Source organism: Scyliorhinus canicula, chromosome 18 (assembly GCF_902713615.1).
Source record: "Scyliorhinus canicula chromosome 18, sScyCan1.1, whole genome shotgun sequence".
Taxonomy (NCBI): Eukaryota; Metazoa; Chordata; class Chondrichthyes; order Carcharhiniformes; family Scyliorhinidae; genus Scyliorhinus; species Scyliorhinus canicula.
The window spans coordinates 42,042,451-42,068,962 of NC_052163.1; the positions used below are offsets into that span (position 1 = coordinate 42,042,451).

General features: G+C 48.0%; 1 protein-coding gene across 1 annotated transcript in view; it reads left to right on the forward strand.

The window, feature by feature from the left end:
* The window catches only part of LOC119952998 (Na(+)/H(+) exchange regulatory cofactor NHE-RF2-like), a 130,837-nt gene that overhangs the window by 90,922 nt on the left and 13,403 nt on the right, over positions 1-26,512 (forward strand). The window contains exon 3 of the mRNA XM_038776745.1: positions 11,093-11,246. Coding sequence (XP_038632673.1) covers positions 11,093-11,246 — 154 coding nt within the window. The remainder of the gene's footprint in view (positions 1-11,092; positions 11,247-26,512) is intronic.

Consider the following 26,512-nt stretch of genomic DNA (forward strand, 5'->3'; position numbering starts at 1 on the left):
GAACAAAATATGTTTCTTTTTTTAAAAAAAAATATAGATTCCAGAGCTGGCTGTAGTAAATGACAGACTGAAGTTCAAATAAATGCCTTGTGTAAAGAGGAAAACCAACGTGGCTGCTGGAAATATGTATGAAAAATACACATATTTTTCATACATTGAAACTTTTCATCTCCTTTGCAGTCTGGTGCAACCTGATAAGCCAGGCACTTAAACGCACGAGCAGATTGTGGAAATTTTGCAAGCACATGTTTCACCTAAACCTCTGGTGATAGTAGAGTGTTTTAGATTCCAGAAAAGACACCAAGTGGAGGGGGTAAATCGCACAATTTGTTGTAGTGCTTAAAAGACTTGCAAGAAGGACTTCCGGTGGCGGTGATGTGCTGAACGGACGCACGCCAGGTGGCTCTCCTCTCAACCCAGAACGAAAAAAAGACACTATTAGAAGAATTTGGTCTGAAAAAACAACAGGAAACAGCCCTAACGGAGGCAAACAAGCAACGGAGGAGAGGATGTTGGTGAATGGAAGCTCGAGGGGCCAGCGAGAAGGCAGAAGTGGTGGAAAGGGCAACGAGCAACGGGCGGACGTATCGGTGGACCCACGAGGCGAGGAGGAGGCTCCTGCTGCCCGAGAGTAGGGGAGATCGGTGACCCAGCACCAGTCTCCCTCTCATCACCAGGGAACGGTTGGAAGACCTTCCTTTTAATAAAAAAAAAGGAGCTGGCCGTCATGATGGAGGCGATTAAAATCGAGATCCAGGTGGCGGTGACTGAGGCGATGGTCTCCCTACAACGCACAATCGATGGGCTGGGAAAGAAAGTGGAGGTGTAGGAAAGGACAATCTAAGACCTCGAGAGAGCGCCTTGATGGACCAGCGTGACAAGATCTTCGCTCTGGAAGCAGAGGTGAAAAAGTTGGTGGAGGCCCAGGGGAGGTTGAAGGGAAATGTCGAGGACCAGGACAACAGACCCAACGATAGAATATATGGATTGTGGGTCTGCTGGAAGGCAGGCATCGAGGGCACAGACCGACAGACTATATCGCCCAAATGCTGGGCAACCTAGTCGGGAGGGACAGTTTCCCCCAATCCCCCAGAGCCCGACAGGGCACATAGTTCGCCCAGACCGCAGCCCAAGTTGGGGGAGCAGCGGAAAGCGATCATAGCGATGCTGCACCGATACCAGGATCGGGAAAGGATCCTGCGGCGGGCCAGGCAAATGAAGGCGAGAACATGGAAGGACATAGAATCCGGGTCTATCAGGACATGGAGCAGGCCTGGCAAAGAAAAGGGCCGAGCCGAGTTTAACAAAGCAAAGTCGGCACTCTACATGAGTGGAGTGCGATTCGGCATGCCACTCCTGGCCAGACTCTGGGTCACGTACCAGAGAAAAGAATATTACTTTACACCCCAACAGAAGCAAACGACTGTATGGAAACAGCCTGGCCAAAGAATAGGCACAGCAGCGATGAAGACGTGTCAGAGGAGGACCGCTGAAAGACAGAATCAGTGACTTATAGTCTTGGTTTTGTGTTTGCGCAGGATTGTACTGACCAGAAAGAACAGGTACAGGAGAGAGAGCGAGGACAGGGAAAGCAGGTGAGGGCGCTGAGAGGAAAAAGAGGCAGACAGAGGGAAAGGGCTAGACCAGCCCTGGGAGGGGAGCCACCGTATTAGCAGGGAGGGCTGGCAAGGGAAGACTGGCAGTAAGGGCAGCCACGGCGCACCTCTCGGCGAAGTGGGCACGCCTAGGTGGGGGGGAGGGGGGGGGGGGAGAGACAGGGAACATGACGGGGGGGGTGGGGGGGGGAGTGACAGGGAACATGGGGGGAGCACAGGGCATAGAATGGAGAAAAAGAGATGGCAATCAGCTTGGCTTTGGCAGGCAGGGGGAAGGCCGAGGAAACAAGATGGCGCCGCAAGCAGTCACTTTGGAAGGCCCCTGAACATAGGGAAACCCCGGAGTGCAGGACTGCACCCATGTGGCGTACACACAGTTGGTGGCCATGTTGGGTGCCCCCTGGACAAAGGAAAACCCCGGAGCGCATGGGCCCGACCTCATGGTGAGAATTGTGACTGCGGCCTTTCTGGACGACCCCCTAACAAAGGGAAACCGCAGAGTCCAGGAGCGAGTCCTCCAGGTAAGTATGGTTTATCCCGCAGGAACGGGAAGGACACAATACCCCCATCAAGATAGTCACCTGGAATGTAAGGGGACTTAACGGCCCAGTGAAAAGATCCAAAGTGTTCGCCCACTTAAGCCTGAAAGCCGACAAAATCCTCCTGCAGGAGACACCTGAGGGAGAAGGACCAACTGTGGGTAAGAAAGACATACCATTCATGCTATGGGACGAGGGCTAGGGGAGTGGCCATACTGATTAACAAGAGGACGAGGTTTACGGAGACCAGGACGGTTACAGACCAAAGTGGTCATGGTCAGCGGCAGTGAACCCATGGAGGTTCCTGCAGCCCAGCAAGAGGGAATTCTCGTTCTTCCCACCGGTTTACAAGCTATACATCCGGATCGACTTCTTTGCAGTGGGGAAATCAGTACTTCCAGGAATAACAAAGGCCGAATACTCGCGATAGTCATCTCCGAACACGCTCTACATCACATGGACGTGAGATTGGAGACGGGCCGTGCCCAACGCCCCACATGGAGGTTGGACATGAACCTCTTGGCCGACAAGGCCTTCTGCCAGGAAACATCACAGGCCATAGGCGAGTACATCACTAACAGCCTGAACAGGGAAGTCTCACCTTCCATGTTCTGGGAGGCACTGAAGACTGTGATCAGGGGGGAAATTATAGCCTTCAAGGCTTGCAGAGACGGGCAAGAGTGTGTGGCTAGGAAACAGTTGATTGGCTACATGAAAGTACTCCGAGGCCCCAACCGTAGAGGTTCTGGTGGAGAGTTAAAAGCTACAAATAGACTTTAACCTGCTATCCACCAGATAAGCAGTGCACCAACTGTACCGGACACTGAGAACCTGCTGGCTCACCAGCTGAGAAAGCAGGCAGCCTCGAGGGAAATAACACAGATAAAAGACAGCAGAGGCAGACTGGTAACTGAACCAAAAGAGGTCAGCCGGGCATTTGAGACCTTCTACCGAGGGCTGTACACCTCTGAGCCCCCCGATGGGGACGCGGGGATGAAACAGTTCCCTCAATGGGCTGCATATGCCAGTTCTGGGGGATGACAGGTGGATGGAACTGGAAACACCAATAGATCTGGGTGAAATCATGAAGAGCGTCAGCTCCATGCAGGCGGGGAAGGCGTCAGCACCCAGTGGGTTCTCGGTGGACTTCTATTCGTGCCGGTCCTGGCCCCACATCTAAGGGACATGTTTGCAGACTCGCTGGCGAGGGGCACCATGCCTCTTTTATGCTAACACAGGTCACGATATTGCTGACACCCAAAATAGACAGACCCGATGAGATGCGAATCGTAGAGACCCATCTCGCTGCTAAATGTAGACACGAAGATCTGGCCAAGAGGCTGGAGAACTGCGTACCAGAGGTGATCGCAGAGACCCAGACGGGCTTTGTCAAGGGTAGACAGTTTACCGCAGACGTCAGGCAGCTAATGAATTTAACAATGCCCCCTTCCCCCTGGGGATAACACCAGAGGTGATCTGGATGTAGAAAAGGCCTTCGACAGAGTTGAATGGAAATACCACCTCAAGGTACTGGAGTGGTTTGGGCTAGGAGCAGGGTTCACCTCCTGGGTGACAATGCAACGTGCCCACCAGCTCTAAATACCTCCAGCAGCACAGAGGCAGTCGACAGGGATGCCCGCTGACCCCGCTCCTGTTTCCCCTCGCAATTGAATCCCTGCCGATTGCTCTGCGAGACTCGAAAAGCTGGAAGGGCATCCAAAGGGGAGGCCGAGAGCACAGAGTCTCACTCTATGTGGATGACCTGCTCCTCTACGCCTCCGAACCTCAGGAAGGCTTGTGAGCAATCATGCAGCTCCTGAAAAAGTTTGGAACCTTCTCTGGTTATAAACTTAATGTTGGGAAGAGCGAGGCATTCCCGGTGAACCCAAATGTGGGAGGAACTGAGCTGGAGGGACTTCCAATCAAACTAGCCCAAAACAAATTCTGCTACCCGGGGATCCAAATAGCCCGGGATCAGGCACAGATCCGTAAGCGGAATCTGACCAGCCTGGCGGAGGAAGTCAGAAAAGGACCTACAGATGGGAGACACGCTTCCGCGCACCATGGTGGGGAGGGTGCAGACGATCAGAATCGAGGTTCCTCTTCCTGTTCAGCCCCAAGGCCTTCTTCCACAACATAGACATTGGGCAGCACGGTAGCATGGTGGTTAGCATAAATGCTTCACAGCTCCAGGGTCCCAGGCTCGATTCCCGGCTGGGTCACTGTCTGTGTGGAGTCTGCACATCCTCCCCGTGTGTGCGTGGGTTTCCTCCGGGTGCTCCGGTTTCCTCCCACAGTCCAAAGATGTGCGGGTTAGGTGGATTGGCCAGGCTAAATTGCCCTTAGTGTCCTAAAAAATAAGGTTAATGGGGGTTGTTGGGTTACTGGTATAGGTATACGTGGGCTTGAGTAGGGTGATCATTGCTCGGCACAACATCAAGGGCCGAAGGGCCTGTTCTGTGCTGTACTATTCTAATTCTAATGATCATGGTGTTTGTGGGGGGATGGAGTTAAGAATCCAAAAATCCCGAAATCAACACTGCAGAGGAGAAAAGTCATGGGCGGTCAGGCACTACTGAATTTACAATACTACCACTGGGCAGCTGTGACGATGGGAGTGAGGGGATGGGAATGCGAACCCACCACGGAATGAGTGCGGATGGAGGAGTCTTCCTGCAAGGGAACAACCCTCTGAGCCCTCTCCATGGCAACACTCCCATCCCTCCTGGCAAAACACACATCCTGCCCCAATGGTGGTAGCTACACTGAGGACGTGGAACAAGATGAGGCAACATTTTGGTTTGACCGACATGGCCGCCATCTGTGGACACCATAAGTTCCCACCAGCCCTGCTCGACACCACTTTCTAAAAATAGAGACCGGACAGGGCGACGCCAACAATCAGTGATTTTTACATGGGGGGGCAGACTAGCGACACTGAGCGAACTGACGGAGACCTGGAACTACCAACAGGACAAGAACTTAGACACCGACAGGTAAAGCACTTTCTCTGCAAGGAGACATTAGGATCCCCCAGCGCCCCGGGAATCACATTACTAGAGAACCTGGCAGTAAGGAAGGGGGAAAGGCGAGACTGCTACTGGACGAAGCCAGAGAAGAACTGTGGGCTGGGGACTCTGGAACGAGGCACTGAGCAGGGCCAACTCCAGCTCCTCCTGCTCGAGGCTCGGCCTCATGCAGTTTAAAGTGGTGCGCAGAGCGCACTTAACCAGAACCCGAATGAACTGGTCCGTCCCGGAGGTGGAAGATAAATGTGAACGATGCCAGAGAGGCCCGGCCAACCACACCCACATGTTCTAGGCTTGTCCCAAACATTGTAGGGTTCTGGACAGTCTTCTACCGAGACAATGCCTGAGGTTGGGGGTGAGGGTGTAGCTGTGTCTGAGTGGCAATCTTCAGGGTATCAGAACAGCCAGAGCTACACATGGGGAAGAGGGCCGACGCCCTAGTTTTCACTTCCCAAATCGCACGCCGGAGATTCCTGCCTGGCTGGCAATCAGAAGCACCACCCACAGCTGCAGACTGACTGGCAGACTTGTTTGTGAGCATAGCTGTGAGACAACACAAATGTTCGTTAACTCAGTCATTTCACTCCGAAGAAAACCACTGAAATTGCTGATTCTATGGAGCTGGCTGCAAAAGAAGTCCAGCAATTGAGTTCATCCACTCGGGTGTACAAAATGTCTCCTGGATCAGCACCCAAAGTCACCGGGACCCGTGCACATGACTGGTGTTCAAAGCCAGGGCAATCGGCTGCTGAATGCTGGTGAAATCACGAAACTCAATTGGGCGGAGAATAGGTTCCGACGGCAAAATCGCGGTGGGCGCCGATTTGACGCAAAATCACAGTTCGTCAGCGCGTCGACAGAGGCGTCAATGCGGTCCGGAATGCACGTACAGTACACATCGTTTGAATGTCATTAGTGGGCCCGACACGGTATGCTCCGGGGCCTCCACGATTTTCCGCCTCTGATGGGCCCAGTTCCCCACCGGGGGTTCACTTGTCCTTTTAGAAATCGTGACTCGGGCATCATGGCTGCTTGAGGGAGAGAGAGTGGGCACGGAAAGTGTCCCAACATCGCCGTAGTTTGATGAAAGTTGTACTGCTGGCTGAAGGGCTTCTGCCAGGGCAGGGGGAGTAGCCAGAACGTGGGCTGTAGGGTCGAGTGGACAGGCAAGGAACACCATTGTCACAGCTGGCAAGGCAGCCATACAGCTGTGCACATTGCTAACATCCCACTGTGAAGGGGATTAAGACACTAAAAGATTTGTTTCTTTGGGGTCGGTTTGCAGGACTGAAGAAGCTGGAAGCGAAGTATGGGCTGGAGCAGGGGGAAATGTTTAGATACATGCAGGTTTGAGATTTCGCCAGAAAGGACATACAGGGCGTCCTGGTGGAGCCGGCCTCCACATTGCTGGAGGAGGCGCTGACAACAGAGGGACTGGAGAAGGGAGTAGTGTCAGTGGTTTACGGGACTATTTTGGAAGAGGAGAAGGCACTTCTGGAAAGGATCAAGGCAAAGTGGGAGGAAGAGTTGGGAGAGGATATGGAAGAGGGATTCTGGTGTGAGGTGCTTCGGAGAGTGAATGACTCCACCTCGTGCCCAAGGTTGGGGCTGATACAGCTGAAGGTGGTATACAGAGCACATCTCACGAGGGCGAGGATGAGCCAATTCTTTGAAGGAGTAGATGTGCGTGAGTGTTGGGGCGGGGGTGGGGGCGCTAATCACGTTCATATGTTTTGGTCCTGTCCAAAGATAGAGGATTACTGGAAGGAGGTTTTTAGGATAATCTCTAAAGTGGTACACGTGAAACTGGACCTGGGACCCCGGGAGGCCATATTCGGGGTGTCGGACCAGCCAGGGTTGGAACCTGGTGCGGAGGCAGATGTTTTAGCCTTTGCCTCGTTGATCGTCCGAAGGCGGATCCTGATGAGTTGGAGAGCGGCCTCTCCACCCTGTGCCCTGGCGTGGCGGGGGGGACCTGTTGGAATTCTTGACTCTTGAGAAGGTAAAGTTTGAACTGAGGGGAAAGATGGAGGGATTCTACAGTTCATGGGCATTATTCATTATGCACTTTCAAGAATTGGATAACATCGAACATTAATTGGGGGGGGTGAGTGGGAGGGTTGTGGGGAGGGGGGCTGTGTGTGTTAATGGTGACTGAGTGATTCCTGATTCCTTTTTGTCATTTGTTTATGTGAACATGCGGGCTGATGTTTGGGGTTTGGTGGGAGGATCTGATCGTTGTTATTGATATGGGGATTGACATATTTGTTACTGATTATTGTTTATTGTTGGTGGGTGTAAATTTGGGAGAAAATGTGAAAAAGGAGGAGAATAAAAAATATTTTTAAAAAAAGAAGCCCACTGTTTCGGGCCATAGGTCGTACAGGTATTCCCCAAGCCGCCACCCTGTGTACCCTCTGGCCCCAGCTGGCCCATCAGCTCTATGGGCGTGCTCCAGTACAATCAGTGTCATCTAGTTGGCTGGGATGAGTGTGTGTGGGGATCATAATGTGTATGTGCGGCTGCAGCTTGTCAGCCTCCCGCGTGTCAATCACTGATCCCGCCCATGGTATGTCGAAGCTGAGGGGGAAATAAAGTACACATGGAGCGTGTTAGCAGGAATTAAAAGCAGACTATAAATACAAAGAAGGCACAAAGCAAGATAGTATCCAAACAAAATAAAAGGGGAAATACCCATGCTATACAACAGGATTGAGAAGACACACGATCACAGGAGGAGTTATGTGTTGATCATTGCCAGAAGTACACATGAATATTGGAGAGGTTTCAACTGTGTGGGCTGAGATGCACATGATGGCCAATGGGGAATCGGGTCTTGTTTTTTGCTGCAGAATTGGGGAGCATGAAGAACATTGCAGTCGAACTAAAAATAAAAGATGGAAGCCAAGCAAAATGTTTGACGGCATGATCTATATCATATGCTATTAGGCTGAAGATGGAGGCTGACTTGGAGCGGCTTGTGAAGACTAGAGTTTTGGAACTTAGCTTCAGCAAATGGGTTAAACCTATTGTTCCAAATATCAAGAAAGATGGATTTATGGGGACTTTTAAGTCATCATAAATCCGGCGTTATGTGCTGAACAGTACCCATTACCTCACATTGAGCAACTGTTTTCGGGATTGACGTGAAATTGATCTGAGCCAGACCTATTTGCAGACAAATGTCGACACGAAGTCGCAGGAACTTCTGACAATCGTGACTCACCAGGACCCGTTCCGGTACTGAAGCTTGCAGTTTGGTATCACATCTGCTCCTGCGTTGTTTCAAAGGTTAATGGACCAGATCTTGAGTGGACTGAGCAGAGTCCAGTGTTATCTAGACGACATCCTAGCCATGAGAAGAGATGAAGAGGGGTACCTTTGACACTGGATGCCTCCAGAGATTGGAAGACTATGGTCTGAGAATCCGTAAGGATGCACTCCTTCCAATCGTCCATTGAGTACTTGGGACATGTGATTGGTACCACCGGCCTTCACACATTTCCTTCTAAGATTAAGGCCATCACAGAGGTCCCTGCTCCACAAACTATAAGCTTATTATGTTCCTCCCTGGGATTGTTGAATCGTTATGGAAGATTTGTCCCAAACTTGGCAACAATTGTGAAACAATTATGTACCCTCTTGTGCCTGAACAAGGCGTGGAAGTGATCAGACCAATGCGATACCTCCTTCAAAGAAACATTACTTGAGTCTGAAGCTCTCTCTCACTTTGATTCTATTTTGCCCATTCATCTCCTTATGCTGTCATCTGGGAGCGGTGATCTCGCACGTCACGCCATTGGGTGAAGAAAGACCCGTTGCTTTCACATTTCGAACCTTAAGCAAAGCTGATAGCAACCGTGCTTCTAATGGGCAGCACGGTAGCACAAGTGGATAGCACTGTAGCTTCACAGCGCCAGGGTCCCAGGTTCGATTCCCCGCTGGGTCACTGTACGGAGTCTGCACATTCTCCCAGTGTCTGCGTGGGTTTACTCCGGGTGCTCCGGTTTCCTCCCACAGTCCAAAGACGTGCAGGTTAGGTGGATTGACCATGCTAAATTGCCCTTCGTGACCAAAAAGGTTAGGAGGGGTTATTGGATTATGGGGATAGGGTGACAGTGAGGGGTAAATTGGTCAGTGCAGACTTGATGGGCCGAATGGCCTCCTTCTGCACTATGTTCTATGCCCAGATTGAACGGGAAGCATTGAGGATCATCTTCTGCATCAAGAAATTTCGTCGATTCCTGTATGGGAGAGAGTTTGCATTGCTCATGGGCCATTGTCCACTCGGTACCATTTCTGGACCACTCTGAGGAATTCCGTCACTCGCTGCAAGTAGAATGCACAGATGGGCATTGCTCGTGTCTGCATCAACTTGCACCATTAAGTACCTCCAGTCTAGTTTTCATAGTTGCATAGATGGGCTTTCAAGATTGCCATTACGTGGCTGCTCTAAAGGGAATATTTTGTACTTTAATCAACTAGATAACATGCCAATCACTGCTTGCAAGTGAGAAAAAGACAGCAGATTGACTGCTCACACTTCACCTTGATGACCGTGCCTCCCTGCTGGCTCGGCTGCTCAACTATGGTTTACCCAGCCCTCAGCCCCGACCTGTGAATGAATTGCCCCTGCTCCCCTCGATGACTGCCTGCTTCTGAGTCCTGACCAACTGGCTGGCTCCTCGCCTCCCTCCTTCATGGCTTTATATGCCAATTTGCAAAAAAGGTAGTTCAGTAAACAGAGGAGATATTCGCCTTGACTGATGCTAAATTGAACCTGTCAGGCTCTGATTGGTGCTGGTAGGCATGGCGGGCATGAGCCCCACACCCCGCCCCGGTCATGGTTCTGTGCCTATGCACTGTGTGTTTCATTGTAAGTCTCACCTCCAGCATGAAAGTGAGACAAAGCACAGAGTTTTCCAGGGTCATGGAGTCTTGGCTCGGAATTCCTCCTCTGGGGAGAAATGGGTTCCTGCCACTGTCTTTGCGCAAACTGGTCCTGTCTCTTACGCTGTCCAGACCTCTGATGACATTGTCTGAAGGATAAAATCCACTAAAATTGGTGTCTGTTGAGAATTTGGGTTCAGACATACCAAGTCTGTATTTCCTGCAGACCCCTACACCACCAGACACCACTGAGGAAGTCAACACCTTGCCCTCTGATCAGGCGCAGAGACAATCTCTAGTTCCCATGTCAACATCGGTTCAACCAACCACTGCTCCCAGCAGTGTCGAGGTGAAAATGGCTGAGGTTCTCTGTCGATCGTTCCGAGAGTGACAACCTCCAGATCGCCTGAATCAACAGGAGTAACTAACCTGTTGACTATTGTTCATGTTGAATTTGTTTTGGGGATGTTTTAAATAAGGGAGGAGGAAATGTTATATATTTGTCCCTTTGGCGCACTGTAGACTTTAGAGCTTGGATATAGTAATGTATGCAAGGAAGTGATGTAATGCAATGTAGAGTGGGAAACACAGAAGCAGCAGGTGTGAGAGAGAACACACCACAATAAAGTTATGCTCATTTATCAAGTGTTCCTGAGTGTCATTGTCCAAATACACGCCAGTCTGCTCAGTATCTGGGAAGTTGTGAATGGTGTTGAACATTGTGAAAATCCCCACTTCTGACCTTCTGTTGGCAGAAAAGTCATTAATGAAGCAGCTGACCCCCCCCCCCCCCAACCACTAATTCCTATTTGCTTCCCCCATTCCTATTTGCTCTGGCTCCTTTATCCAAGTGCTGCCTTGATCCACCGGTAAATCACTCTCCGTGTTCTACATTGACAGACTTTACCCCATCAGTGCTATACTGTTGTGTTTGTTAGTCCTCGTTAGTCCTTTTTGTCCCTGTCTCGTTTTGTTGTGTCTCTTACCTGCAGTTTGACAGACTGCGTGTGTTTTCTAGGTCAATGGCGAGAATGTTGAAGGGAAGCAGCACTCTGATGTGGTGACAGCCATTAAGACGGGCGGTGTGGAGACCTCACTATTGGTTGTTGATCCAGAAACAGATGAATTTTTCAAGAAATGCAACGTTTTGCCATCAGCTGCCCATCTTACAGGTACTTGAGATTTATTGTCTTTTTTCTTTTTGGTGGCTTTTATGTTCAAGAGTTTGCTCTGGACTGGGTTTTGGTCTATAGCCTGCTGGGGGAGAAGATGAACATGAAAAGCTTTTGGATATGGTTCCTGTCCTGGGAACAGCCGGGTTTGAGGGCTGAACCCTTTGGCTCCTGCCCTCTGGGCATATTTTGGTCCGGGTTGTGTGATGGAGGACGATTGCTTTACCCAGTGGTCATGCTAATTTGTGTTGTTGCCTCTGGTGGGAGCATGAGTAAGATCCCTGCACCTAAACTATGTTCTCTTCTCTGGGGGATGGAAATTAAAAAAATTGGACCTAGGTTTGTTGATATATCTCCATTTCAGCTGCCGCCTCGCCCTGTCCCACAGGAAGCCAGGCAGTGACCACCTGAGTGGATCCTCAGCAATTACCGAAGACTGTGACTGCCCTCCAGGTTACTGTTCAAAATTTCTGAATGCATGGGCCAGATCAGAGTTTGTGTAGGAAAGGGTGTTCTGTCTTGGCTGCAATCCAGGGAGCGCAAATGAAATAACTTCCAAATGTGACCCATTTGGCCCTTCAGTTGTTTTTGAGGTTTTAGCCCTGTGCCTTTCACCAACTCTTTTGTGCTGGTTAATGGCATAAGACTTGGTCCCAGGCTCTGCACATTTTTATTTGTTGCTTTAGGGGTTGTTCAAGTAAACAGGATGCTGTGTGTCCAGGGTCTGCTGAGGAAGAGTTCTCTGAATAAAGGAGTCAGTGTGCACTGAGCGTCAAGAACAGTACTGTGTAAAATATTGGAGCTTGATTTGACTGGGTGTGCTGGGATTTGTTGAGCCTTTGATGGCTCTTGTTTAAGTGTTGGCTTGGCCTGGGACTCTTGCCTCGTACTGTACCTGAGGCCCATGTTTCAGGAAGCACCCTTCAGGTCAGACACCAGGAGATGGTAATTCCTCTCAAAAGCTAAGTGGGTTAGATCTTTTTGAGGCTCAGTGAAGTGAAGGCTTTGAGATGCCAAGGTCTGCTTCCACGTGCATCTTATCTAGGATGCTTAGTACTTGTCCCCTGCAACCTGTACTCTGTGCAACAATATACATTGTCAGGGTAAAGAGGTCGGGGCAGGACATTGAGTGGGGTAATAGCTGATGAGGTTTCTGTGCAGAGGTAAGCAAGTCTCAGTGCAGGGTTAAGGGGAAGAGACTTGTTGAGAGGGAGGGAGAAAGAGAGGTCCCTGTGAGCTGAGGATGTGATGGAACCATGGCCATTGATCCACAGTGAATGTTTTATTCAGCAAGGGATTGAAAATTCTTCCTGACTATTATACTAAAGGCCGTTGAATATTATGGGAATAGTTGCAGGATGTTATTCTCTCGGTGGGAGGCCCAGTGTATAGCTTGTCTGTGTGTCAGATGAGTGAAGGAGTGGATTGGGTAGTTTTCCCCTGACTAGGGAGTCCAGAACAAGGGGATCTTTAAACAGCCTTTACATTAAAACTTATGCATGTGTATTGGATACTGGGCACTGTTCTCCGACTGACTGAATGGATAATGCAATGGGAATAGAGGGTTGGGGAGGAAGATGTAATGGATGTTCTCCTCCATTTGTGGAGGGGGTGGCAAGGGTGGTTGGCAGTGAAATCAGTCAGGATTTCTGATCCAATTGAATGGTCTCCACTGGTGGCTATGGACTGGCCACAATGGGATTGAGGTGGTCCTGGAGGCGGCTTGGTAGTCATCGCATTTGTGCTAGACTGGAGTTCATATCTTCAGGAGAACTGCCGGGGAAGGTGTAGAAAAAAAACATTTAAATAAATATTGATCCCACTTTTATTGAACTGAGTTGGACAAACTCGGAATCACTAGCTCCAACATCGCCAACGGGTAGCCCAGCACAGTTGGGATGTTTGACTGATATTGTACCGTTGCCATATTCGCTACTTGGAAATATTTTATCCTGTTTTAGGTTGAGGTGAGTGTACATCACACAGTTCAGTAAATTTGCAATTGTATAATACATTGGAGGTTGGTAAATAATCCAAACTTTTTAGTTTACTGGTCAATACTTTCTAAATGAACATTTTGAAGTTTTTTTGAGCACTGTACAATGCTTTGTACAGTCTGTATAGAAGATGATTCTGGCTGTCCACCACTGTGCATCGAACACAACAGTTAGCAGCCTTGCACATTTGGGAGAGGGGGCGGGGAATTCCTTGTGTTCTTTAGGAACTTCTGTTGTCCGGTTGTGGCATTCCCTTCCACTTTTAAAATTATGTTTAGTAAAAGTTGGACATGTAACTTCTCATGAGGGCAGCTCAGTTCAGGAATGATTGTGTGTCAGGGAGCAGCTCTGTCAATAGTCACTTGCATCTCCACTCCCGTATGACTTTTACGAAACATAATTTTAAAAGTGGAAGTGAATGCCACAACCTGACAATAGAAGTTCCTAAAGAACACAAGGAATTCCCCGACCCCTCTCCCGTATGACTCATGTACTCTCCATTCTGATTCCCATCACATTCACTTGCAAATATTTCTTGCTATTTAGTCAAGAATGAGCTGAAGAATTGAAGATGTTCAGGTTTTTAAAGTGAATGGGTTAGTTTTTTTTATCAACGGGGTCACACACTCTGAACTCAATGGTATTGGCTCTTGATATAGCACAATTCACACAAAGGGCACTTAGACATTGAGCCAGAGCTTGGAAAAATGTTTGGGAGAATGGACTAAGCAACACCTGAAGAGCCACTCGAAGGAGGCGGAGTGTATATTGAGTAAGGGGATGCGAGAGGAACATCAGGTGTAGCCAAGGTCGTCATCGGGCCACTGACTGGTTTAAGGTAGAGGGTATGAAAGTTGGGTTGGGGGCTGGGGGGAGGCTGTAGCATATGGTGGGAGGTGGTGGCTGGGTGAGATTGTAGCATTGAGTGGGGATTGTAGGGCAGAATGTAACAGTGGCAGGATGGATGGGTGCAGGGCTGGGGAGGTAGCATGTGACGGGGGTCGTAGGGATGGCACAGGGGATGAGAGGTCGTAGGGCAGGGGCTGAGGGGTCGTGAGACGGGTGTTGGAAGTAATGAAGGGATGGAGGGCAGGGTGATGAGTAAAGGGGTGCAGTGTGATGTGCGTGGTTGAGAGTTTCAGTACCAATGAGATTGAGATAAAAATGGAGGCAGGTGACTTTATGGGGATGGAATTATCTGAATGACACGTTATCAGTGTGAAACTCTCCTGGGATATTCCTCCTCTGCGGAAATAGGGGCTGGAACTGAGATTTATGGTACAAGAGGCAGCACGGTAGCATAGTGGTTAGCATAGTTGCTTCACAGCGCCAGGGTCCCAGGTTCGATTCCCGGCTGGGTCACTTGTCTGTGCGGATTCTGCACGTTCTCCCCGTGTCTGGGTGGGTTTCCTCCGGGTGCTCCGGTTTACTCCCTCAGTTCAAAGACGTGCGGCTTAGGTGGATTGACCATGCTAAATTGCACTGAGTGTCATAAAATTGTTAAGTGGGGATTACTGGGTTAGGGTAGATACGTGGGCTTTAGTAGAGTGCCCTTTGTATGGGCCAATGCAGACTCGATGGGCCAATTGGCCTCCTGCACTGTAAATTCTACGGTTCTATAAGTTTTCTAGTGAGACCCAAACTAGGAAACTTCCATTCTGCCATTGGCCGGGTGTGATTGTGATTGATTCCGGCCCGGCTACTCAAATGGGGACATTCTGACAGGCGTATTGGCAGTGGTGTGTTGTCAGGGATGTAGCTAGAAGCTTGTGGGTAATGTTGAGAGACTACATTTGGATAGGATCGGAAGGAGTGCAAACTTTGGACGTGCTGTGGGAGAATGCATAGGCAAGGGAGATGTGGTTACGTTAGAACAGAGAGGGATCATAGAACCCTCCAGCGCACAAGGAGGTTATTCGGTGTCTGCCTGTGTGTGTCTGTGTTCGTTATTTGGTGAGACATATGCAAGTAACATTGAAGTGATCCAACGACTCGAATCAGGAAGGGAAATACACCAGTGTCACATCCTTGATTAAGATTTGGAATGGGAACCGCTATAGCAAAGGAGGGAGAAAAATAGACTGACTGTGTTCTATAAAATTTGGAATGGGCTGGTGGGAGTTGACAGAAATGGGTACCTGGTGCCCTCTGGTAATGACAAAACATGTGATTGCTACCCACACAAACTACAAAGACCATTTGTTGCCAAAACTGTGCCTCAACAAGAATAATCCCACAATGGAATAAGATGACAAAGGAAATAGTCCCAGCCCCATCACTTAAAATCTTCCAGACCCTTTGGATCTTCCATTTATAAATTTTCGTAATCAGGAAAAGCAGCACAGCAGGTCATGCCTGGTTTAACTAGTGTCACCCATGGAAATGTTGATGCAATAAGGATAGCTTGTGATGCTGACATAGCTAAAGTAGGAGAGTGGGTGTCAATCATGAAAACTGGAGCACCCAGAGGAAACCCACACACAAACTGGGAGAATGTGTATACCCCATACAGTCACATGAGGTTGGAATCGAACCCTGGTGCTACGAGGCAGCTGTACTAACCACTGTGCCGCAGTGTGGGTACCACTGTGCCGAGGTGTGGGTGCCATAGTGGAGCTGTCATGGAGTAGCAGGTGGTGAATTTCCTAGTCTTGAATATTTCTTTCTTCCTGAGACGCAACATCCTGGCTCCTTTGCTATGCTGTCTGATTTGACCTTTGATTTGTGATTGCTGTGCTGTACTCCTGCTGTGACACTGAAGAGGGCACAGAGGATGGAAAAGGCAAGTCATGAATTTAAATAGAACATTTCATGAGCTCAAGATTTCACAGCCAATGAAAGTGTTGCCACTGATTTGGAAACACTCTGGCTAATCCACGAGCTCCCACAAGCAGCCCACATGATAATGGCCTGATTGGTTGTTTTGGTCATGTTGGTTAGCTCAGTTGGCTGACGGCTGGTTTGTGATGCAGAGCAACGCCAATTGCACAGGTTTAATTCCTGTACCGGTTGAGGTTATTCCATGGATCTTGCCCCTCACCTGAGGAGTGATGGCCCTCAGGTTAAATTCCCACCAGTCCACTCTCACTCTCACTCACACACACACACACACACACACACACACACACACACTCTCTCACACACACGCACACGCACACACGCACAAAAACAAACAGCCTTGGGTCCTCTGGGACTTTGGCGGCGGGTTAGGAATAAGAAAAACGAGAATAAGAATTTTAAACTGGAGACATTAGGGGCAGCATGTGGCGCAGTGATTAGCACTGGGACTGTGACGCTGAAGACCCGGGTTCAAATCCCGGCCCTGGGTCACTGTCCGTGTGGTGTTTGCACATTCTCCCCATGTCTGCATGGGTTTCACCCCCACAACCCAATGATGTGCAGGTTAGGTGGATTGGCCATGCAAAATTGCCCCTCAATTGGGGAAAAAAAAATAATTGGGTACTCTAAATTTAAAAAAAATATAAATAAAACAAAATAAAATGGTGACATTGCTTGACTGGCAGCCAGTGCGGGTCAGCGAACACCGATGTGATGGTGGAATGGGACTTGGTACAAGTTCAGACATGGGCAGCAGTGTTTGGGATGATCTCGCATTTCGGAGGGTAGAATGTGGGAGAGCAGTCAGAAGTGTGTCATGACATGCAAACATGCAGCTAATGAACACACAGAATAGGACATGACCAATGCGCAGTCAAGACACTCGGGTGTATCTCACTATAAAAGGGATGAGGTACTCACCCAGCCTCTTTCCACAGAACCAACATCTATACAGTGAGACAGGGTGTATCCTCAGCATCACACCCCAGCACATGGCTTAGAGCAAGGCTGGTTCAGTTAGACTGAGTTACTACATTTAGATTAGCAGAGCTTCGAACTCATTGAGAACTGCGCTGATAGTTCAATAAAACACATTGAACTCACTTCAAAGTCTGGAGCATCTTTTACTCAAAACTGCAACAAGTGGCAGCTTGTGTTATTCCAAATTACGTAACACAACAAAGTGCTTTAGAAAATAAAAGCAAGAGTGTTGAGTTCAGAGGAAGTGGCCATGCTCTGCAGCCTCATCAGTGTTTTTGGCAGCTGTCATGTTGCATTTTAAGGCCTGCAATTTTTGCTGATTTGAATGCTGGCTGATGTTTACAGTGTCCCTCAATTCACCTGAGGAAGGAGCTGCGCTCCGAAAGCTAGTGTTTGAAACAAACATGTTGGACTTTAACCTGGTGTTGTAAGACTTCTTACTGTGCTCACCTTATTGATGTGTTATGGGCCTTTCATTAGTTTGTTAATGTTTACAGCAAAAAAGCAGGATACTATTCAGAAGCAAATCCTGGCCTATCCATAGAACTGTCGACGTTTCAGCTTGCAAAGAAGCCATTCAGCTCATCACATCTCGGCTAGCTTTTTTCAGGAGTAAACCCACTGTCCTGCTCTCTCCCCATATCTATACATCAATTCCAAACTAATCCCACTGCCCCTTTTTCCATAGCCCTGTGCCAAACACAAATTAATCCCACTGTCCCACTCTCCCTAATAGCTCTGTCATTCCCAAAATAATTCCCACAGTCCCACTTTCTCCCCATAGCCCTGTGCCAATCCCAAACACATCTCCAAGGATATACGGTTTCTGTCTCAGCCACTTCCAATAGGCAAACAGGCCACATTTCAACAGCTTTCCGTGTGACAATTTGACATTGAGGACTCTTTCCATCACATGTCTAATCAGAGGAAATGCTCTTCCCAAGTTCACTCTCTACCAGAACTCTTCATGATTTCAAAACCTCAACTAAATCTATTAATTTTCTATGCTTGAGTTTCCCATCCCTGTCGCCTTATACAGTTCACTTAAATGATTACTCCAATTAGCCAAAATTGAGTGCACATGCTCTTAACTGTGACCCAAATACTTCCATTGAGCCTTTTATCAGACGTCTTCTCTGATATCTTGTGAAAATCCACATAACTGGGGCAGCACAGTAGTTAGCACAGTTGCTTCACAGCTCCAGGGTCCCAGGTTCGATTCCCGGCGTGGGTCACTGTCTGTGCGGAGTCTGCACGTTCTCCCCGTGTTTGCATGGGTTTCCTCCGGGTGCTCTGGTTTCCTCCCACAGTCCGAAGATGTGCAGGTTAGGTGGATTAGCTATGCTAAATTGCCCTTCGTGTCCAAAAACGTTAGGTGGGGTTACGGGGATAGGGTGGAGGTGTGGGGATAGGGTGAAGGTATAGAGTTAGGTGGGGTGCCCTTTCCAAGGGCCAGGGCAGACTTGATGGGCCAAATTGCCGCCTCCTGCACTGTAAATTCTATTTAAAAAAAAAAACTGTATTCCCATTTTCTATCCAATTTGACCCTTCACAAAACAATGACATTTGTCAAATGTACATCTTCAATGTGCCGTTCACTAAACGGTTCTGTTGTAACTATTGTACATATCCTGTGGCAGTTGCCAGCATTTCTAACACTGGATAATTGAGCTGGAGTGGTTTCAGTTGTTATGGATTATGTCAAAAAAACTGTTTTCTCCATTAATGTTTTACCAACAAAGAGAGGAAGCAGCCAATCCCCAATCTGGGCCTGGGTGCTGAAGCAGAGTCAGAGGCCTGTGAGCAGCAGTGACACTGATCTATTTCTGTTCCATGTGAGAATAGAAAAGTATTAAAGTCAAGGCAAGGTCTCCTGACTGGAAGGTAAAGCAAATTCAAGGGAAATGAAACAGGACCTGCTTAATTAAAGGGCAAATGGCATTGGTAGATGCGACTATAGATCAGCAATTAGGAACTCTTCAAACTGGCGGAATAAATGTTTCATAATCCAATATAACCCAGTAAGCAAAAAGGAGAACATCGAAGGCTGGTTGGTGTTCCATAGGTGAATACAGATCACATTGAAGTTTGAAGTACTTGATCCTTGCAGGAGCGATAATGCTGAAAGCCAGGATAAATATCAGGAGCTATGTCCAGACAGGGGCTGGTTTAGCTAGGGGCTGGTTTAGCTCACTGGGCTAAATCTCTGGCTTTTCAAGCAGGCCAGCAGCACGGTTCGATTCCCGTACCAGCCTCCCCGGACAGGAGCCGGAATGTGGCGACTAGGGGCTTTTCACAATAACTTCATTGAAGCCTACTTGTGACAATAAGTGATTTTCATTTCATTTCATTTTCAGACAGATGGAGTATGACAGCAAATTAATTGAAAAAACGCATTGAATTACAACTTTCTAAAGGCGTATTAAGGTGGGAGTCTGTAAGGAATGACATGTGTAATAGTGAAGGAATAACTGGAGGTTGCTTTGCAATCTTCATTATATCCAGTAATAGAGGGATGCCCTAACGAGGTATTTCAGATTATGAGAAGATTTCTAAGGTTGGACACAGGGAAGATGTTTCCACTTGTGGTTGAAACAAGAACTAGGGATCATAAATATAAGACTGTCATTATAAGGAATTCAGAAGAAACTTCTTTATCCAGAGAGAAATTAGAATATGGGACTTGCTCCCACAGGGAGTGGTCCTGAGTCGCGTTGCCGGCCAGCACGGGGATTTCAGTGGTTAGATACTCGAGCACAGCAGCCAGGTAGACCGGGGCTCCGGCACCCACACGCATGGCATAGTTGCCCCCTCTCAGGAGCCTGAGAACACAGCTCACCGGGAACTGCAGTCCAGCTAGATAAGAACGAGAGTTGGCCTTGGCCTGAGCTTTATCGCATTTCCCTCTTCCAGACAGTGCCACAACCTTGCAAATAATTTGTAAGGCAAATAGTCCCGATGCAATTAACAGGAAGCTAGGTAACACTGGAGAGGAAGGAATACAATGATAGAATGACGGGATGCGATGAAGAGGGGGCAGTGGGAGACTCATGCAGAGCGTGAACATGGCATGGACCTTTGGGCTCTTGCTGTGCTCTAACATTTGATTGTAATTCTGTGAAGTTAACAATAGTGTTAGCCAGATTTAAGGTAAACAAATTGTAGAACCTGATGGTTTATCTCTTGGGAGCTTAAGCAAAGAGATTGAAGAAATAGCAATGAACGCAACTATACATTTAGAATTTTGTGCCAGGAGATAGGAGGGAAGTGCATTTTGCCTGCCCCTGCCTTCCCGCGCACCCACCACCTTAAAAAAAAAAAAATCGACAATTCGGCTTTAATTGACCGGTTAGTCTCACTTGGGTCGTTGGTAAACAGAGTCTATAATACTGGGGGGAATTAATGAACACTTGGAGAAACATGAGCTAATTGCAAAGAGAATTGAAACAAAAATATTTTTAGATGGAAAAAGGTGTTTGAACTTGGGATTCTCTGTCATGACTTGTTAATAATCAAAATCCATGAAAATTGAAAGCTGGAAATTGGAAAGTTGCACGAGAAAGGCAATTATCCAAGAGTGTGGGGTGCAAACAGGGCACACACAAAGCACAGAAGGAGGCCACTCTGTATGTTGTGTCTAACCAGCCTCTTGTACTGAGGGAGGGAACCTGCTTTGTCCACAGCAGTTTGTCCAGTGTGGGGGATTTAACTATGATTGTAGCCTTCTCCACCCTCTCATACAGCCAGGTCTCTACAGATGATGATGTGCAAATGTGCTATGAGTATTCGTCATAGATCTAGAACAGACTTGTCCTGGCTCTGTTATTTCTGTAACAAAAGATTTCCTTGCATGCTTATCCTGATTCGTAGACCTTGCAGGGAGGGCAGTGAACAGCCTATGGTTAGTTCCTAGCTGTTTGACGTGCCTGGCTCAGGTGTCCCAGGAGTTATACACAAACCTGTGTACGTACCTGTCTGTGTCGAAGGTGGGATGGAAACCTTGGTATTTGATTGGGGAAGGCTAATTACAACATTAGGCAGCTGTTTGAGGGGAAATCAACTTCTGACATGTGGGTGTCTTTCAAACGTCAGTTGATTAGAATTCAGGACCGCCATGTTCCTGTGAAGATGAAGGATAAGTATGGCCAGTTTCGGGACCTTAGATAATGAGGGATATTGTGAACCGAGTCAAAAAGAAAAAGGGAACATTTGTAAAGGTCTAGAAGGCGGAGAACAGTCGAAACTCCTGAAGAATATAAAGAAAGTAGGAAGGAACTTGAGCAAGGAGTTAGGAGGGCTAAAAGGGTTCATGAAATGTCCTTGGCAAACAGGATTAAGGAGAATCCCAAGGCATTTTATACGTATATTTTTTTTAAATAGCAAGAGGGTAGCAGTGGAAAGGGTTGGACCACTTGAGGAAATGGGTGAGGTATTAAATGAGTATTTTGCATCAGTATTCACCAAAGAGAAGGACCTGGTGGATGATGAGTCTTGGGAAGGGTGTGTAGATATTCTGGGTCATGTAGAATTAAAAAGGAGGGAGTGTTGGGCGTCTTAAAAAGCAGTAAGGTGACTAAGTCCCCAGGGCCTGATGGGATCTACTCCCAGAATACTGAGGGAGGAAATTGCTGGGGCCATGACAGAAATCTATGTACCCTCATTAGCTATAGGTGAGGTCCCAGAGGACTGGAGAATAGCCATTGTTGTTCCTTTTAAGAAGGGATAATCCAGGAAATTATAGACCAGTGAGCCTTACTTCAGTGGTAGGGAAATTATTGGAAAAGATTCTTAAGGACAGGATTTACTCACATTTGGAAACAAATTAACTTATTAGTGAAAAGCATCATGGTTTTGTGAAAGGGAGGTCGTGTCTCACTAACTTGGCCGAGTTTTTTTGAGGAAGTGACAAAAATGATTTATGAAGGTAGGGCAGTGGATGTTGTCTACATGGACTTCAGTAAAGCCTTTTACAAGGTCCCTCATGGCAGGCAGGTACAAAAGGTGAAATCTCACAGGGTCAGAGGTGAGCTGGCAAGATGGACGCAGTACTGGCTCGGTCATAGAAGACAGAGGGTAGTGGTGGAATGGTGCTTTATCTGAATGGAAGTCTGAAACTAGTGGTGGTTCCACTGGGACCGTTTGTTGTTCATAGTATATATAAATAATTTAGAGGAAAATGTAGCTGGTCTGATCTTTTTTTTGTGGACAACGCAAAGATTGGTGGTGTTGGGGATAGTGAAGAAGATTGCCAGAGGATACAGCAGGATATAGATCGGTTGGAGACTTGGGAGGAGAAATGGCAGATGGAGTTTAATCCGGACAAATGTGAGGTTAATGCATTTTGGAAGGTTTAATACAGGTGGGAATTATACAGTAAATGGCAGAACCAGTGGGAATACTGACAGGCAGAGAGATTGGGCATACAAGTCCTCGGCTCCCTGAAAGTGACAACACAGATGGTCAAGGCAGTCATGAAGGCATACACCATGGGGCATTGAGTATAAAAATTGGCAAATCATGCTGGAGAAGGGTGCGGTCAATTCCAGCCCCACTCATCCCGGAATCACAACATAAGTAAATTAACCAATAATTCTTATAAAATTCCCGAAGTCTTTGGCCCTTGGCTACTCAATAATTACAGTTACCAGGTTTGTAAGTTTAAACACGATTGCTGTTTTTTATGCCAAGAATTATAATGAAATGTGTGCAGTAAATACGACTGGATAACTAGCTAATACCTACTACCTCCTTTTAACTGTGCCACCCTCTAACCACCCATACAAGACAGACCAACAGTGGAAAAAAGGGGTGAAAAATAATAAGGATGAAAGCCAAAAGTTCAGAGTCATGGTTCTTTAGCACACTTTCCTCACAGTAATGGTCTTCTTTGTAGATTCATTCATTCAGGGTCCCCGGAGTTTAGAAAATGTAGTACTCTCAGCAGTACGCTTTCTGGAGAGACACCACCTTATTTCCCATCAAACTGGGCCTTCAGCTCAAGGTTTGCATTCGGATCTCTATCGTTCAGGTGAGAGAGGTGGTCGGTTCTGGACTCTGCAAATACTCAAGATTCATCCAGGCTGTCTGCCAGCTCAGAAACATAGCCTTTCTAGAGAAAGATGGAGAGGATAGCAGGTCCTTTCCTGGTCTGCCAAGATCAAAACTGAAACTAAAACGTGACCCTTGGAGCTCTGGAAAAACATTCCAGTGGGATCAGATCCAATCATCACCTGTTACCGGGAAGAGCACAGCAGTTTCATTGGCCACCAGCCAAATCAATCAAACAGAGTTCCAGCTAATCTCTGTTATTGGTGCCGGTCAGTGTACAACTCCAGTATGAATCAGCACAATGATCTCTCCTCCTGCTGAAATTGTCTGCTTGAATGAATGGCACAGGTCACTTGCCTTAAAGACTCGTATCCATTAATCATCCATGAATCCAAAATGTTATGCCAAAAGTAAATGGGAAATAAGGGAATAAACAGGAAGGACCCTTACAATGTGATGAGGAAGATCCAACTGGCATTTACTGTCATTCATTTATACCTGTGACAACACTGCTGTGTCTGAGGACCGCTAGTCACTCTGTTCTGTACAAGTTGAACTGGGACACACTCGCTCACTACAGAAGTGTGATTCTGTACACACATTTTGACATGCGCATGAAAACTGACTCCATTACTGAGCGTTGCCTGAATCTGTCACAGTTGGAGATGTTGAATTGTAAACAGGGGGTCGACAGCTGCTGTTGGCGAGATTGTGGTGTATGTCCCACAAATACCAATCTGGACTGTTGGGGTCAGCAGGCAAATCACAGCATCAGGACTTCCAGAGTTGGTGTTGTGAGCTCCCCCACGACACTCTTTCCCCCCCCCCCCCCCCCCCCCCCCCCCCAAGCTCTCTGGTGCCCTCCCTGCTCTTTGGCACCCCCACCCAGCCCCTGCTCTCTGATGTGCCCAGCCCCCTCATACTCCTGCATGTTGCCCCTGCTCTGGCGCCCCACCCTGTGAGTAATGTCAGGTTATTTACAGCCTCTCAATTCCTGTTAATGTTAACTGTGGAGCTTTAATATGACCTGTTCAGTATATTGCTCTCGTAATCAGTGGACTACTTGGCACTGGTGAGTTTAGAGCTTTAAACAGGCCAGGAGGTCATTCAACTCGTAGCGTGTGTGCTGGCTCTTTGACAGTGCAATCTAAACCTACTATCTCTCTCTCCATAGCCCATATCAATTGCTAACTAGTGTAATCTGACTGCCCTGAGTAGCACTGTATCTGCCCATGCTTCGGACATCATTTATTTTTTGATTTCAAGGATGATGTGCTTTCTAAGCCTCCCCTTTCCACCAAAAACTCTCCCTATAGACAGAGATTTCTTTGACCTCCCCCTCCCCTCACTTGACGAATTCAGTTTATTGATTCCTCAATTACTGACTCCCAAATCAGAGTAAATGATCTTTTCCTACTTTATTGGATCAAAGGTCTTTGCAATTGTAGACACCTGTAATAAAATCTCCGCTGCCATGGAAATGGTTCCAGTGTTTCCATCTCTCCTCAAATAAAACTTCCGATCGCCGGCATCATCCTGTTCCAATCTACACTGTGCAGTCTCGCTGGCTTTAATGTCCACTTGCTAAAGAGCCCTCCCCGTGACTAACCCAACCCTTTCAAAGCATTTATCATCTCTTTCTCCTTGTAGTCTGTGCGTCTATTTCAATCTGAAGTTCAACTGATCACATTAAGGCTTTGCCTGGTGAAAACCCAGCAGAGATTAGCTTTGGCAAGATGATACGAAGTTATTGAATTGTGGTTAAATCCATCGTCGCTCACTAAATCCCCTAAAACGGAAGATTGTTCCTTCCGCACTGCCCCTCCGGAGGTGTGACACTCACTCGATGTTGCCCCTCCGGCAAGACAAGGAAGTTCATTAACTTGACAACAGCCTGAGTCCAACTCCCTTCAGACCCAACATCCTGTCACAGTGCAACATGTGCTGGTGAGGTAATTGGTGGCAGGGCTTGATTGTAATCTGCCATCAAACACTCCCAGGACAGGTACAGCATGGTTAGATAGGGATAAAAGTGCTTTATGCTGGCAACTTGATGTACTGGTCCCACCGTGTTTGTTCATGATGCAGCAGATGCTTCTTGCCTAAGATTCTGAGGGTCATACAATTTATAAGCAGGTGCACTTTCCCAGAACCTTTCAATACGGTGTCTGTATCTGTATCCACAGTAATCTCAATTATTTGGCACGGCATGAATGTAGATTTGGAACTTGCAATGTTCCAGTAATGTGCTGCTGCTCCTGAAATAATTAAATTCTGACTTCAGAAAGATCTTCCATCTCAAACATTGGGTGGTCTTTTTGAGCACTAAATCCTTTCGACGGTTGCTATGTAACAGCCCATATCTTTCAATACGCTTTGATAATGGGATTTCTCTGGGGTAAAGCTTTAATTGTACTCCAGCTGAGGCCACAGCTCCCACACCACTAGTTTGTAATGCGAATACAGGAGAAGAGACAGATCAGAGCCATTCCTTAACTGAAGCTGGAGGGATTGCAGTGATGTCTGGTCAGGAGAGTGTTGAAGTCAGACAGCAAATTCAAGGACTGTAGAGTGTTGGAACAATATTTCAGTCACTGCTTGTGTTTGACGGGCTGCTGTGTCCGGTGGTCTGTGTTTGACGGGCTGCTGTGTCCGGTGGTCTGTGTTTGACGGGCTGTTGTGTCCGGCGGCCCCGTGATTCTCTGTTTGACAGGCTGTTGTGTCCGGTGGTCTGTGTTTGACGGGCTGCTGTGTCCGGTGGTCTGTGTTTGACGGGCTGTTGTGTCCGGCGGCCCCGTGATTCTCTGTTTGACAGGCTGTTGTGTTTGGGGGTCTGTGTTTGACGGGCTGCTGTGTCCGGTGGTCTGTGTTTGACGGGCTGTTGTGTCCGGCGGCCTCGGTTTGCCGGCTGTTGTGCCCGTGATTCTCTGGTTGACGGACTGTTGTGTTTGGGGGTCTGTGTTTGATGGACTGTTGTGTTTGGGGGTCTGTGTTTGATGGGCTGTTGTGTTCGGGGGGGGGGGGTCTGTGTTTTGACAGGATGTAGTGTTCGGGGGGTTTGTGTTTAATGGGCTGTTGTGCCCGGGGTTCTGTGTTCGACGGGCTGTTGGGTTTGGGGGTCTGTGTTTGATGGGCTGTTGTGTTCGGTGGTCTGTGTTTGATGGGCTGTTGTGTTCGGCGGCCTCAGTTTGCCGGATATTGTGCCCGTGATTCTCTGTTTGATGGACTGTTGTGTTCGGTGGTCTGTGTTTGAAGGGCTGTTGTGTTCGGGGGGGGGGGGTCTGTGTTTGACGGGCTGGTGTGCCCGGGGGTCTGTGTTTGACGGGCTGGTGTGCCCGGGGGTCTGTGTTTGACGGGCTGGTGTGCCCGGGGGCCTGTGTTGGGGGGCTGGTGTGCCTGGGG